Below are 15,194 nucleotides of genomic sequence, written 5' to 3'. Positions count from 1 at the left end.
CCCTCTGGGTTAATGTTGAACTAACATGAAGAAATCAGCCAAGAGGGAGAGGTCACCAAGTCAGGGCCATGGGACTAGTGGAGATAGTCCACCCCCCACCATCCAGGAAGACAGGCCCTCCTGGGACCAGGGATAGATGGTCTGAGAGGAAGTCACAAAGGAAAGGTCAGTGTGCCCACCATCGCCCAGCCCCTCCCTCCTGGAGACATGGGCCAACTGGGGCTAGTGGGCACACCAGATCTTCCTGAGGCTCCTTCCAATCCTCACACATGGTGATGGTTGCTTTAATCTCCATGAGCCTCAATGTCTGCATCTGTACAAGGAGAACAGGACTAACGGCAATTATGAATGTAATGCCCATGAAATGTAATAAGTGCTTAATAATCAGCAGGCATTATGTATAAACCCGTGGGAGGTTTATGTAATCACAACACACAGATAAATGAAACCAGAGACAAGGGTGTGGCCAGATGAGAGCTGCCCTCCTTGCCCCAGCCTTTCAACCACTTTCCTGCCTGGGAGCTGAGGAGGTGTGGCCACCAGTAGCGGCTGCTTGGGAGGAGGAGCCGGATCCAGGGCCTTTGGGCCTCTGGTTTGTTTCCTCTCACCTCCTAGGACCGGCTGCTGGCCCCAGAACAGGGACCAGCCCAAATCCTTGGGACTCCTCGCCAGGGCCCCTCCCTCTCCTTCTGCCTATCTGTCCTGGGCCAGGCCTAGAGTGACTGCTGGCCCTACCCTGCCCCTCGCCCAGCCCTACTCCCATCCCTCCCCCATTTTCTGTTTGCATTCCACAAGGTAAATATTAGTCCTGCATCTATGAGGACAGAAGGACAAAGAGCAGGAACACAGGGAGCACAGGTTCCTGTCTTGCCATCCTTCAGGCCTGGCTGTTTGGGTCTAGACTGCCATCATGTAGAGTCTGGGAAGATCACAGGGCAGGGCCCAGTGCCAAGCAGAGCAGAAAGACAGCTGGCACAGAGCTGGGGGTCAGGACTCCCACAAATCAGTTTTATTCGTACACACACACTGAGAGATCATGACCTGAGCTGAAATCAAGAGTCGGAAGCTTAACCGACTCAGCCACCCACGCACCTGTTGATTGTTTTTTAAATAGAGGTTTAACTTATATGCAGCAATGTTAGAAAAAATCTAAGTGTTTAGCTCACATTTTTATGCATGTGCCCATGTAACCACCAGATCAACATTTTTAACCCCAGTCCCTCGCATGCTGTCCCTAAGTGTCACTGTTGTAACCACCATCACCCTAGAACAGTTTCGCCTATTTTTGAAATTAACAGAAATGGAAACCTACAGCATATACCTCTATGTATCTGGCTTCTAAGATTCATCCATGTTGTGTGTATCAGTGAAGCTGCCATAGCATCTCACTGCCTGAATAGAGCACGTTTTATTTATCCATTCACCTGTTGATGGGCATTTGGATTAGTTTCCTGTTTTGGCTATAATGAATAGTGTGGCTGTAAACATCCATGTACAAGAGTAGATTTGCTGGGTCATAAGGCAGGCATACGTTTTGCCCAAGTCGCTATGCCAAACAGTTGTCCTGCGTGGGGGTACTGGTTTACACTCCCACCAGCAATGCCTGAGAGCTGCAGTCGTTCAGATCCTCACTAACCCTCTATATTATCCATCCATTTCGTATTATCCATCCTGATGGAGGTGCAGGTGTCTCGTTGTGGCTTTAATTTGGATTCCCTGTTGACTAAGGATGTTGAGCCCACTTTTTTTTTTTTTTGAGTGGAATATTGAAAAGATCTTACTTCACTCATTTCTTTAAAAATTACATATTGGGGCGCCTGGGTGGCTCAGTCGGTTAAGCGGCCGACTTCGGCTCAGGTCATGATTTCGTGGTCCATGAGTTTGAGCCCCGCGTCGGGCTCTGTAATGACAGCTCAGAGCCTGGAGCCTGTTTCAGTTTCTGTGTCTCCCTCTCTCCGACCCTCCCCTGTTCATGCTCTGTCTCTGTCTCAAAAATAAATAAACGTTAAAAAAAAATTACATGTTAAGGGAAGGGCTCTCGAGAAGTGGAGAGAAGACAGGTGTGGCTTCATCCTTCCTGGTTCAAGACAGGCGATCCTCTTTTCTTCCGAGGATCAGCTGAGGCCAGTGCTGAGTCAACCAGGAGAGAGAGAAAAGGCAAGAGGAGAGGGTGTTTGGCCAGGAGGACAAAACACACCACACATAGCAGCTCTTCCACTGAGGGTTCAGAGCTAGGGGCCTGCTGACCGCCCCCTTGCTCCCTCGCTGGCAGAATCTGGACAGACAAGAACTATAGCGATAGAAGGGAATGCTGGTTCGGGAGGCCCGGTCTGGGTTTCACCAGCTGTAGAATCTGAGTAAGAACAATATTTGCCTCACAAGCCTGTTGCTGAAAAACTCATACTGGCCTCTTTGAAGACTTGCTCAACCTATGGCATGCACATGTGCAGACATGGCCATTAACAGACAAGCCTTGGGTCACATCTTCCTCAGGCTCTTTGCAGATGATATTCCAAGGCAGAAAACCTTGGTTCTCTAAGCACTGGGAAGTAACTGAAGCTTTCTGCTTAGATTTGGTTCCTGCTTTCCCAGACTTATGCCTGGGTTTACGTGTCATGATGACGAATTCACACACCATGGTACCAGTGGCAAATCCAATTAGCAGGGAGAACTTTGCTGATGAGAACTTCATTTTGTTTTTTGTTTTTTTGTTTTTTGATGGGTGTTTCAGTAGCAAAATTTATTCCAAATACATACATGCTTCCTCTCCTTTTATCTAACAGTTGGTGGGGAGGGACAGTTCAGTAAAGAGTAACAGGTGCTTTTCCAATAATAAGGTCTTGATTTGGGTTTCGTAAGAACTGGGTAAGAAATTATAGATCTATTCCGCTATATTTTAGAAAAGTTTCTCACCTCTCCTAGACTACTTAAATATTATAGCTAAATATACACAAAATTTGCCATTTTAACCATTTAAGTAAGTGTACAGTTCAGTGGGATTAAGTACATTCACATTGTTGTGTATCACCACCATCTGTCTCTGGAACTTTTTCAGCATCCCCATCTGAAACTCTGTACCCATTAAACAATAATTCCCCCCTCCCCACTAGCCCTTGGTAATCACCATTCTATTCCTAGACTACTTTTTGACTCAGTTTCTCTTTCACTTACTAAAAGAGAGGGTCCATTGGTAACTATGGGATTGCTTCTATACATGCAGGCTTTCTTGCATATACGTGATTGAGTTTATTACTATAAAAAAGGGGAGAAAAAAATGGGGTTGAGATAGGAAGGAGACAGCTGGAGAGGGATTTTCATAGAGGGCCTACAATCCACAGGCCTCAGCAGCCCTGCCATGGGTCTGCCCGATTCTTCAGGCATCAAGAAGTTGCTACTGCGAGCCATTTCCATGTTGTGGATCCGCCAGCAGATTTCATAGCTTCCCCTCTGTCGTCGGCGACAAGGCTTTTCATAGTACCGCCGTCGCTTAATGTCCTCAATGAGCCCATCCATGGTGAGAATTCCGTTTAGGGTCCTGTATGCACCTTCCACGTTTCCTTCCTGTATCATCACAGTCCTGGCAATGAACTTCAGATGTTTTGCCATAACCTTGGGATTTAAATATTCACTCTGCAGGATCCCACGCCCTCCGGAACCAGCTGCCGGGACATGAACTTCGTTTTGAAGAGTATGAGTCCTGGCATCTTGTCATGGCAAATGCTGGACCCAACCAAAATGGCTTCCAGTTTGTCATCTGCATGGTTAAGATTGATGGGTTGGAATGGCAGGCATGGGCTCTTTGGCAAGGAGAGAGACAGCATGAATACTATGAAGGCCATGGGAGCTTTGGGTCCAGGAATGACAAGACCAGCAAGAAGACTCTAGGCCATTCTGATAAATTTGGTTTTGTGTTTGATCTGATCTACACCATTCCTTTTGTCCCTGCAAAACCACCCCCAGCTCTCAGAGCCTGTGATCTTTGGATTTGCTGCAATTCTTTGGATTCCATATACCCCTTGTCTCCCTCTGATCTAGCTGGAGTCACAGTTAAGTTTATCACTGTGAAGTAGATACTAAGCTACCCCTTCAAAGCACATCATAATGTTTGTGAAGCATTACAGTGCTTGCCACAAAGGAAGCGCCCAATAAATGCCACTGTTATACATGATGGTACAGGAAATACATGACGCTGCCTGTGAAGGGCTCTTCCTAAAATAGTGGAACTGAATTAAACGAACCTCTAGCTTTAATTACTAGTTTATAGGAAATATAGGTGATAAAAAGGAGTACCTTGTGGTATCCAGTACCACAAGGAATGACGAACATTCACCAGGACAAATGGCTCCAGTTTCTCTGACAAATTCATGACACAGAAATAAATAGGGTGGGTTGGAGAGACCGTTCAGGATAATAGAAGCCAAGGAGAGACCTAACACCCAAATGCACAAAAGGAATAGAGGGACCATGATTGGTTTAGACTTTTGAACCAAAGAACTATAAAATGACTTTTCCTTGGACAAACAATAATAATATAGATTAGGTATTCAATGATATGAAAGAGTTACTAATTTATAAGTGTTATATGGGCATGTGGTTATATCCTTTCAATCCCTATGACTTACAGTTATACAGAAGAACTTACGACAGATTAAACAAGCATGGCAAAATGTTAGCAATCATTAAATCTGGGTGGTGAGGGGATTGGGTACATCATTCTTTTAAACTTTTAAACTTTTTGTGTTTCAAAATTTTCACAATGAAAAGTAAACTTAATTCTTTAGTAAGTGGAGGCTAGTATTATTAAGTAGGTTCCAGTAGAGCAGCCTCTGTTTTCTTGGGTGAGAGAAGACCACACTTACCCCTTCCATTTTACAGAGATGATCGAGGGAGAGCATCCCCTCTGGGAAACTAGCTCTGGAAGGATCTGAGAGTTCTGCCAGACCAGGGTGGCACCACCACAGGTGAGCACCGAAAGACCCAGCACATCCTTAGGCTTCAGGGTTCACTACCAGCTCCCCGGGTACCATGCAGCTGAAGGTCCTTCTTGCTTCTCACCCCAAGCACATGCCTGCACATGTAAAGGGGATCGTGTTTCCCTCTAAGCACAAGGCGATGATGAGGGGTTGCGTTTCTCACAAGCTGGTGTCAAACAGAATCATGGGCAAGGCCACTGCTATGTTGTAAAGTGAAGCTCTGTAATCACTGAAAACAGTAAAATTATGTTCCAAGACAGAGAGTTTCAGAGCTGGAAAGAAGGTCAGATATCATGAAACCCAGATGTTTTGAAGCCTAGGGCTCTGGGCATATACTACAGGGTGACCTTGGCCTTTTGTGTATTTTTTTTAAACCCTCAAAAATTGTAAATTTACCTTAAGACAAAAATATATTTTTTTTCCCTTTTTGGCTGAAATTATGTCTTTTGAGGTGGCTAATTACCTTGGTTTTTTTTTTCCCCCTCAATCTGATCAGTGTTTAAAAATGAGTCAATTTCTATTTAATTAAAAGCCTTTAAAATTTGGGTCCATAGAAGAAGCTAGCAAAAGGGCTCAATGTTGGAGCCGAGATTGAGAAGCACTGATCTGGTCCAATTTCCCCAGGTCACTGTAAGGAAAGGGAGTCTCCTAGGTGGCAAGCTAATTGATCAAGGTTGTAGGGTTGGTGATGAGCCAGAACCCCTGCCTCTCAAGACCACTGTTCTTCACCTCGCATGACCTTCATCCCTTGACATTCTGCTAGAGTACAGCCTCACTGTTCTATGAAGCACACCCACTGAACATGCACCTAAAGTACAGAACTACTGTGAGTGATGCTGACCTGCCCCAAAGAAGCAACACCTAAGGGAAACATGCAAGCACCTTAATCTCGTCTTCCAACCTAGGAAGGCTGATTACAGTACTACTACTAACCAGCTAGAATTTATTAACTGCTCACCATGTGCCGGGTACATAGTACTGATGAGGTAGGTACCATAAGTATCCCTGTTTTACGGATGAGGAAACTCGGGCACAGAAAAGTACTTTGTCTGAGTTTATGCAGTTAGTCAAGAGCAGAGCCACAAGCCACACCTGAACCTGTCTAGAGATGGAACTCTTTACAGTCCATGATGCTTTGCATGGTTTGCAGGTCCCTAAACAGGACTCAAATTTTATTCTACTGTAAGATTTTCGCATACTATTAAAGTTGCAAATGGGGATAAAAGATCCTTCATCTCCTGCACCTTCGATTTTGGTTCAGCATCTATAGCTATAGACCCCACTCAGTTAAGCTTGCATCCAGGTGTAAGGTGCCCAAGCAACATTTTTGTAGCACATTTGCCCACATGGCCAGAAGCAGCATTCGAATTCAGCACTATATACACCAAACTGTTAAGTGACTTTATCTAGGGGTGCCTGGGTGGCTCAGTTGGTTGGGCATCTGACTCTTGATTTTGGCTTGGGTCATGATCTCACAGTTCACGGGTTTGAGCCTCACATCAGGCTCTGCACTGACAGTGCGGAGCCTGCTTGGGATTCTCTCCCAGAATAAATAAATATTTTTTAAAAAGATTATTTTTTAAAAAGTGACTTTATCTGGAAATGGAGGAAAGAAGTAGGGAGTAAAGAGATGTCACCATTAGGATTACCAAGAATTATTTTGACATCAGGGGAAAAGATTTCCCTAACGAGCATTATTCCAGTGATCAATCTTTTCAAGTAGTCACTGCATTTTAACTGGAAGAGCACTAAATTAGGGATCAGACCAGGGCCCTGTCCTTGTTCTGCTACAAACTGGTCTCAGGCCTTGACAAATGACTTGTCTCGAGGCCTCTGTTTCCTCATGTGTAACATGGGGAGCTCAGACAGAGCTCTCTGATGCCCACTCTCCTCTTAACCACAAGTGTTGGCAGCGCAGAGGTTCCCAAATCATGTACCTTTGGATGTATTGCCTTTGATCTGATGCTGCTCTGCATCACTAGACAGGCTTCATGGAGAGAAAAGTTCTCTACCTGTGTGGGGGATGTAGGTAGGGGGTGTGAGCATCCCAGGTTTTGGCCTACGCATCCCAGGGGTGTGGGGTGACAGGCCTCTCCAGCAACCCAAACCATGCCCAGTTTGCCCACATAGTCCACTACGAAGCGATGAGTATGTCCTTCCCTGCACAGGTTGGTATCGAGTGATGAGAAGGTCCCCAGAATACCTAAAAACACTGGTCTGACACTGACTGTTAAGCAGTCACCTGAATTGGCATGACCCTGCCTGAAGCAGGAGCTGGAAAATAGGACTACCAAGCCTCACTCAGGCTCCAAGAAAGAGTTGGCTGACTCAAAACTAAAGTATTAGCTGCTACTTTTCAAGCCCTTGGACTGTGTGATCTTTCCCTCCATAGATTGCCTCGATTTCCTGCTATCCTCACTCCCCATGGATAATTTCAGAATGCTGCTTTATCAAGAAGTTATTCAGATTGGGCAGGTGCTGGGTAAATGCCAGTGGCAAAGCAGGAGACACGGGGCTGCCTGTGATGTTGTTGTCAAGTGCTGGGAAGCCAGAGAACACTCAACGTTTCAATCCTGGCTCTGCTGTTCACGGATTGTGTGATGTCGGCCAGCTACTTACCCTCTCCAACCCCTAGTTCTCCTCAGCTGTGACACAGGTCACAACACCTGTTCTGCAGGACAGAAGAACGGAACAAGAATATAAGTTCTTCCTGCCTCTCTTGCCACCTACTCACTTCAGAACAATCCACTGTGGTTTCCCACTGCCCTCACTCAGCTCCTCAGTGACCTCGCAAACCTCAACCCCCTCAACAGCAGTGGACATTCTTACTCACTTTTTTCGTGAAATGCTTTTCTCTCCACTTCTGCTGACACATAATCTGCAGGGTTTTCTATCTGGTTGGATGCAGAGTTCATGTCCCCTGCAGAGCCTTTCTCCTGCAAGTGAACCTGGAGGGCAGCGCCTCTCCCCTCTGCTCCCGCTACTCCCACAGCTTCCATGCCCACCTTGTCACTAGTCTGCTGTGATTCCCTCTACGGCAGACTTTCCTCCCCCGACTCTGCTGACTTCTGGCAGCTGGTTTGTGAGCTCTACTGCAGGCGCTTTAGACTTGGTGCCTTCCCAACCAAAATCCTGTCTCGTTCCCATCCCAGTGCCACTCAACATACTAACTCAGAAACGGGGCGTCAGCTCTCCCTTCTCCCCTCAGTTCATGAATTCTGTCCCTTCTCCCTCTCTGGCAATGTATCTGCCCAAAGTCCTCACCACGGCCTACAGTCCCCAGCCTGCCCTCACCCCTTTCCATCCTCTGCCTTGGCCACTCTGCTCCTTGCTCTTGCTTGAACCCGCTGGGCCTTGCCAGTACTGTTCCCTCTGCCTGGAACCCAGCTCCTTCTACAGACATCAAGCTCGCTCACGCCTCTCCGCAGTTCAGGTTTCTGCTCCTGTTCGTGTTGTTAGAAGCCTTCCCTGACCACCCTCTGTAAAATCACATTCCCCATTTTAACCTCTCCTCCCGCGTGACTTTTTTTCACTGCATTTACTATCATGTGGGATGTATTTGTTGTCTGCCCTGCTCCTCAGGATGTAACCCTGAGAGCAGGCTCTTTCTACACTACATCCCTAACTAGCATACATAAAGTGCACACGTATGTGTCAGATAAATAATTCCATTTCTCTGCATTTCTACTGCTACCACCCCATTCCCCGCCACCTCAGCTGCCTCCTGATTTCCCTACAACCACACCTTGCCAGCCGATCCATTCCTCCGGCGGTCTCTTTAAACATAAATCTAGTCGCGTCATTCCCCTCCTCAAAACCCTTCCAAGAGCTTCTCAGTGTTTTGAGAATAAAGTCCCAACTCCTAAAGCAAGGCCTGTGTGACCTGGCCCTGCCCCCTTCCCTCTCTGCTGCAGCCACACTGGTCTGTTGTTCACATCACCGGACTCTCACTCCAGGGCTTTTTCACACACACAGCCCCCCGCACCCCCACTCTCTCTCGCACCCTCCTATCCACCAGATCACAGCAGTGCCAGGGTTAACAGCCTTACTCCAGCACTGGGCCAGGAGGGTCCGAGTCTCAGCTCTGCAGCCTAGCAGCCGTGCCACCTTGAGTAGGACACTTAAAGCAGTTTCCTCACTTGTAAGACCAGAATGCTACCACTACCGACCACACAGGTTGCCACGAGGATCATATGAACTCATAGAACTGGCCCACAATCAGGGTGTTTATTTAATCATTATTATTCCTTGCGGACACTGTCCCCGATGCCCATCTGTAAAAGGCATTGCCTCAGTCTTGCTCACAGCTGTATCCCAGCACCCAGGGTGCTGGTTTATGGTCTATGCACATCAGGATGTGAATCTGTGAGCAGACTCTTTCTTGGGTGGCCCAAGCCCACAGAAAGGTTCAGATCTGGCCCTAGCTGCCTCCAGTGAGTCTGGTGTCTATCAGCACAGAAAGAAAACCAACTTCACAGCCCCTAGATGGTGAAAATGTTTGCCAAAACCACCTACAGCCTGAGTTAGAGGGAACTATGAGCTGAGCTCAGCCTCTGGCATTTTAACCCTCCAATCATTCCGTCTAGTTCTAGATGAAAGTGCCTGTCCCTCAGGGAGCTCGGGGGGAGCGATGATGCCAGCACTAAGCACCCGGGCAGGGCAGTCCTGCTGCCAGCTCCCTGACTACCTCACTGGGTGCGGTCACTTCCGTTGTGTTTAAAGAACAAGCACCCTGAGCAGTTCCTGGTGAAGGAGGCAGAACATGCTCTACCGGAAGTCAGTAAAAAGCTCTTAAATCTAGAACAGGTTTACCTTACGGTCTTGGGAAACAATGTGGTGGTCCATAAACAGGAAGGGAAATCCCTGACCTGCTTCTCAGAATAGACTAGACTCCGTCGGGCAACCCAAAGAGAAAGACACAGGCGCCCGGCAGCTAGAAAACACTAGCTTTATATAAAACTCTGCTGAAGGAGGTGAGGGGGTCAGGTGCCCGTCTCCACCTCCACCACTTCTGCCCAGGCACTAAAGCCCATGTCCTTATGAATGAGCACCAGGCTGGAGGCGGGGCCTGGCTCCTCAGGCACCACAAAGCACTTCTCCTGGCTCCCAGAAATGGTGACCTCGAAGACGTCCCGGGCTGGGGAGACGTCCTGTTCGCTGCATGTATCTAGCAGTTCTGGCTCAGTCTGCACCAGTACCACGGTGGGCTCGGAAGCAGCAGGTGGCACACTGGGTGGGCTGGAGGGTGCCCCAGGCTGGTGACTGAGCTGGTGCCGCTTGAGGCTCTGGGGGAGGGTATAGCCCATGCCACAGGTGGGACAGCGATAGGGCTTGTCGGCCAGGTGGGACTTGAGGTGGCGCCTCAGCTTGGTGGCCAGTGTGTAAGCACGGCCACACTGGGGGCACGGGAAGGGCCTCTCCCCTGAGTGCAGACGCTCATGAGCACGCAGTGTATGTGGGTCTCGGAGGGCCTTCCCACACACAGGGCACAAGTAGGCCTCCCCGGTGTGAGAGATAAGATGGCGCCGCAGCTCAGGCAGCTGCGGAAAGGCATCGGCACAGTGCGGGCAGCGGTAAGGACGCTCCCCCGTGTGCAGCCGCAAGTGACCACGCAAGGTGCCCCGCTGGCGGAACGCCCTGCCACAGTGCGGGCACAGGAAGGGCTTTTCTCCTGTGTGGAGTCGCATGTGGTTGCGCAGAGAGCCCTGGTTGGCCAGGGGGCGCCCACACACAGGGCACGGGCACGGGGCAGGGGCAGCCGGCACCTGGTGGGTCTTGCGATGCAGTCGCAGGGAGGGCCGGCGGGCAAAGGCCTTGCCGCACTGGTCACAGGCAAAGGGCCTGGCACCTGAATGTACCACCTGGTGCTCTTTGAGGTCTCGCCGGGTGCCGTAGGCCTTGTCGCATTGTGGACAAGGAAAGGGTCGCACTCCGCGGTGGCCCAGCATATGGGCTTTGAAGCTCTCCTCTGAGCTATAGCTCTTGCCACACTCAGTGCAAAGGAAGGGTTTGTGGCCTGTGTGCACGAACGCATGCTTCTTCAGGTGGCACAGCTGCAGGAAGGCTTTGCCACACTCCCCACACCGGTACCGTCGTCTCTGTTTTGGGGGGCTTCCTCCTGGGCCAGGAGGGCTCCGCAAGCATGCAGGGAGGCCGGCCTGTTGCTGCTCCCCAGCCTGCTGGGCCCTGAACTCCGAGGTCTTTGCTCTGGGTGGGCACTGCTCACTGGGGCCACATAACTTCTTGACCAGGTAAGCATGCAGGTGGGTGGCCCTGGCAGAAGACGAGGAACTGGCCTCACTACTCTCTGGGCCCTGCTGGGTAGTGGAGCTGCTCTGAGGTTCAGGTGACATCTGTGTCTGGGGTGGATCCTCCTCATCCATGCTGCCACCCCGAGGGAGCAGGCCAAGTGGTTGGCTCTCCTCGGGAAGTTGATCCTGGGTTTGAGGCTTAGGTCCGGGGCTTACCATATTCTCTGCCTGGATGCTGGGGGGTGACTGGTGACTGGGATCTGCAAGGCAAGAGTGGGGGCACTGGGGTTAGTAGAAACTGTAGCAGGGGGTGGCAGTGGTGTCACTAGGAAATTCTAAGAATATGTGTCTCCTCCTACTCAGCCCCCGAACCTGAACTTCAGCAGGAGCAATGACACCACTCTCTTCCCTGGAACATGAACCATGTGCTCTGTTTATCTTCATGTTCAGTCTTAGGTGCCTCCTGGGGAAGCACTCTTGGGAACCCCAGTGCCCCAAACCTCTGGATAGTCCTAGAACAAGGCTCTCCTAGGGGCTCCTATTTTCCCTCTGGAGACGCACACTTAGGATGAATTAGGCCACCATCTCCTCGCCTTAGTTCATCTGAAAATAAAGGAACCTCTACACCCACCCCAGATAAAAGAAACATGAGAAACTGGAAACCTTATATAGAGCTTGCTGTCTTCATCAACATGACCTTACTATTCCAGAAGACTTACTCAGGAAGATAAAAGTTGCAAATATCAATACTATTAATTCTAAGGAAAAGACCCAATCACGCTGCAATAAAAGCATCAAGGGGTGCCTGGGGGGCTCGGTCGGTTAAGCGTCCGACTTCGGCTCAGGTCATGATCTCATGTCCGTGAGTTCGAGCCCTGTGTCAGGCTCTGTGCTGACCGCTCAGAGCCTGGAGCCTGTTTCAGATTCTGTGTCTCCCTCTCTCTCTGCCTCTCCCCTGTTCATGCTCTGTCTCTCTCTGTCTCAAAAATAAATAAACGTTAAAAAATAAAAATAAAAAAAAAATAAAAGCATCAAATGATAGGTCACACCCCAAGACTCTCTGAGCCTTTTACTGAAAATTCTAGCCTTGTATCTACAAGTCCTAAGCCATTATGTCATGATCCTTATTCAATCTGATCAAGCCCTGTCCCATCTACACTGAAAGATCTACCAGACTTCAAAATTTCAATAAATATCCAGGCTTTGCCCTTCCATCTCAGAGAAACTATTAAAAACTCTGTGATGCTCTCCTTTACCTCCCTGAGCCACAGCTTTGCCTTGTCATATCAAGGTTGATTTGGTGATAATTTCGGAAGCCGGCGTTGTATCTGACACATACCTGTCCAAGGTTCTGCTGCATCCTCCCCAGGGGAGTCCACTTCCTGCTGTGAAGCGGAGTCCACTTCTGTCACCACAGCCATGGCTGCCTCTTCTTCTAGCCTGGGCTGGGTGGGGCTCAGGCCATCAGACCGAGGCTGGGGCCACAGCAGCAACTCAAAGCCTGGCAGCACAACCCGGTACACCTGCAGATGGAGCTTCTCGTTGATCCGCACCAGGGCTACGTTTCCCTCACCTTCCAGCCTGCCCTGCTGCACCAGACTGCAAAGCAGAGGAAGAGCTAGCTCAGGAGACCCTCTTCAAGTGACCCTCCCTAAAGCCCCAGCTCCTGGGCAGTCTGAGTCCTAAAAGACCCCATGCCTTTGGAACACTCACTGCAAACAAACAAACAAAAAAAATCGCTGGGTGGGGAATTACAGTGGGCTTCTGGTTCCAACTCATGCCATGACAGAAAGCCTCAAAGGACCATCTTCACTACATACTCTCCTGTAACTTACCTGATCCAGCCTGAACTCTGCTCACAAGCACACACGTCTCCCCATGGGCCTAGTGACACGTCCTGAAATAAACCAATAAGAGTCCTTCTCCCATGTGTTTGGGGAACCAGAATCGGGGGCGGGGGGGGGGGGGTGCGGGGATGTAACCTCTCCTGAGACAGATCTAATATGAAGCCCCTGGAAGGTTAACGGTCTCTGGTTCTTCTTCTACAGGACTGTGTTGTCTGATTTTTCATTCAGTAAAGACCAAAAGACTCTCCCCTCACCTCCCTCCCAATATGTGGAATATCACAAGTTGAATACATTACTGCCTTCCAGTGAGTGTACCAAACAATAAGTTGTAAGAGGTACATCAACTTTTCTTTACTTTTTAAGACTTACTATGCAATGAAACCCTTTACCCACACTATTTCATCTATTGCTCCAAATAACCCTGGAAAGTTGGGGGGGGGGGGGGAAGGAAACAGCTATTTTTTAATTTTACAAATGAGTTAAATGAGGCATGCCATTTTATCCAGCTTTGGGCACTTTTCGCACCTTGATTCCTTAACTATTGCAAGTGAGGGGAAGAGGCAGTCCTGGAAAGAAGGGGCATAACCATCTCCTATCCCTTGAAATGCCCTGCTTCTTCTAACAAACTGAAGAGCTGTTTACAAATGGCTGAACCTATTGCAAGATCTGTCACGAAGACACGTCCTATCTTTCAATACCTCCTCCAGCCGTAGTTTCACTCCTTCCTCCTTCTGCTCGGTGACAGACTCCTCTTCCAGAGGCCCCCAGAGCAGTCCCGGCTGCAGGGGCTCCCCGACACACCAGACCCCCAAACACGGTTCCTCGGCGAGTGAAGGGCCAAGGGCCAAGCCCCGGGGAAGGCTCTTTAGAGCGAGGAAGGCCCGGGTCGGCCCGGGCGGGAAATCTTTGAGGCCTCGAGCAAAGCCTTGTCCAGAAGGGATCCATCCTAATTCCGGGCCCAGGCGCGGGTCGGGGGCTGCAGGGAAATGGGAAGGCAGTAAGGGAGCCAGTCCAAAGGGTCATGAGGGTGGGGACAGATACGGGGGGAAACCGCAGGTCCAGCAGGCCTCGGCAGTCTGAGGGATGTTAGAGCTCTAACGGAGCCCCTAGGAGGTTTGAGGGTATTCGAGGACTCTTAACCCCCCAGAGACATCTGAGGGCACCGGAGGATTCCAGGCTAGGGAGGAAAAGGGCCTGGGGGTAGAGAGTTGACCAGGGAACAGCAGGTCCATCTAAGGACGGGGCCGAGGGTCAGAGTTGCCGCAGGTCACTAACCGCACTGCAGTCTCTCGCCCCCAGAGAGCAGCTCCTCTGCCTCCTCCATCCCTCCAGAAAAGCCTCCTTCCGCCGGAAGTGAGCGTCTTCTTCTCCGCTCCTCCCGGAAACAACCTTTGGCTTCCAAATTTCCTGTCGGGAGAGAATCCGAAGAGTCTGACTCATTGGTGCACAGAACCGGGAGTTGGGGAATACCGGCGAGGCAAAACTCCGTCTGATAACAATAAGAACCACAGGATTCCAGCGGACCACTAGGGATTCGAGCTCCAGGGAAAGCGGAACTAATTGTTCCAATCACCTCCTTTTGGGAGGGACGGGTCGGACACTTATGCTGTCCCTCTCCCAGGCGGGCATTTAAGCCAGCACGTGCAGGAAAGTGGGAGGGGATCCTGGAAAGCCATGTTTGGACCTGGCAGCGAGCCGGAAGTGGGTTGGAGGTGTGGCGGAAGTGGTTGGGGAGTGAGGAGCCCCGGAGGGGGCGGTTCCCGTTCTACCGCGGAGCCGGATGTTTGCCGAGCTTTGACAGGCGTGGCACAGGGAGCAGTGCCCGACCACGGTGAGCTGCGGAGCGCGGGGGTCTTCCTGGGTGGTGGGGGGGAAAAGGGAGGGACTAGACAGGTCACTTTAAGGCATAGGGTCAGGAGGGGGATGATTCGAGCGGATCCTAGGAAGGGAGCAGGAGTGGTATGGGGCCTGGCTTTCCCACAGCGGGTTTCAGCCCCCTCCTGGGTCTGCACCGAGGTGACTTGTCTCCTTTGCTGCTTTCCTCCTGCACTTCCCAGGGCAGAGTCTAGGTCAGATCCCTGTCATCGAGCAAGCCCACGGTAAGGGGAAGTCTCTTTGGTCCG

At 50.1% G+C, this 15,194-nt stretch overlaps 2 protein-coding genes and 1 pseudogene across 5 annotated transcripts in view; 1 reads left to right on the top strand and 2 right to left on the bottom strand.

Moving 5' to 3' along the window:
- Positions 1-2,067: 2,067 nt before the first annotated feature.
- Positions 2,068-6,413, bottom strand: LOC122199776 (annotated as a pseudogene).
- A 185-nt stretch (positions 6,414-6,598) lies between these two features.
- ZNF408 (zinc finger protein 408) overlaps positions 6,599-15,194 on the bottom strand; it is a 16,672-nt gene continuing 8,076 nt past the window's right edge. Inside the window, exons 2-8 of one of the 3 annotated variants that reach the window (XR_006194019.1) lie at positions 14,347-14,478; positions 13,770-14,047; positions 13,060-13,121; positions 12,564-12,823; positions 7,807-11,484; positions 7,593-7,644; positions 6,599-6,985 (exon numbers count right to left, since the gene is read on the bottom strand). Coding sequence is in view for 1 of the 3 variants with exons in the window: in XM_042906753.1 (XP_042762687.1) it covers positions 9,956-11,484; positions 12,564-12,823; positions 13,060-13,121; positions 13,770-14,047; positions 14,347-14,395 (2,178 nt within the window). In the remaining 2 variants the exon portion in view is untranslated. Of the gene's footprint in view, positions 11,485-12,563; positions 12,824-13,059; positions 13,122-13,769; positions 14,048-14,346; positions 14,479-15,194 lie in introns of all 3 variants that reach the window. The other 2 variants (XR_006194018.1, XM_042906753.1) reach the window with 2 other exon arrangements.
- Positions 14,803-15,194, top strand: part of ARHGAP1 (Rho GTPase activating protein 1) — a 20,234-nt gene continuing 19,842 nt past the window's right edge. The window contains exons 1-2 of one of the 2 annotated variants that reach the window (XM_042906766.1): positions 14,888-14,902; positions 15,129-15,170. The gene's annotated coding sequence lies outside the window, so the exon portion shown is untranslated. Of the gene's footprint in view, positions 14,903-15,128; positions 15,171-15,194 lie in introns of both variants that reach the window. The other variant, XM_042906765.1, reaches the window with a different exon arrangement.

The sequence above is a fragment of the Panthera leo genome, chromosome D1, assembly GCF_018350215.1.
Source record: "Panthera leo isolate Ple1 chromosome D1, P.leo_Ple1_pat1.1, whole genome shotgun sequence".
In the NCBI taxonomy this organism is placed as follows: Eukaryota; Metazoa; Chordata; class Mammalia; order Carnivora; family Felidae; genus Panthera; species Panthera leo.
This window is presented reverse-complemented; position numbering and strand designations above follow the sequence as displayed.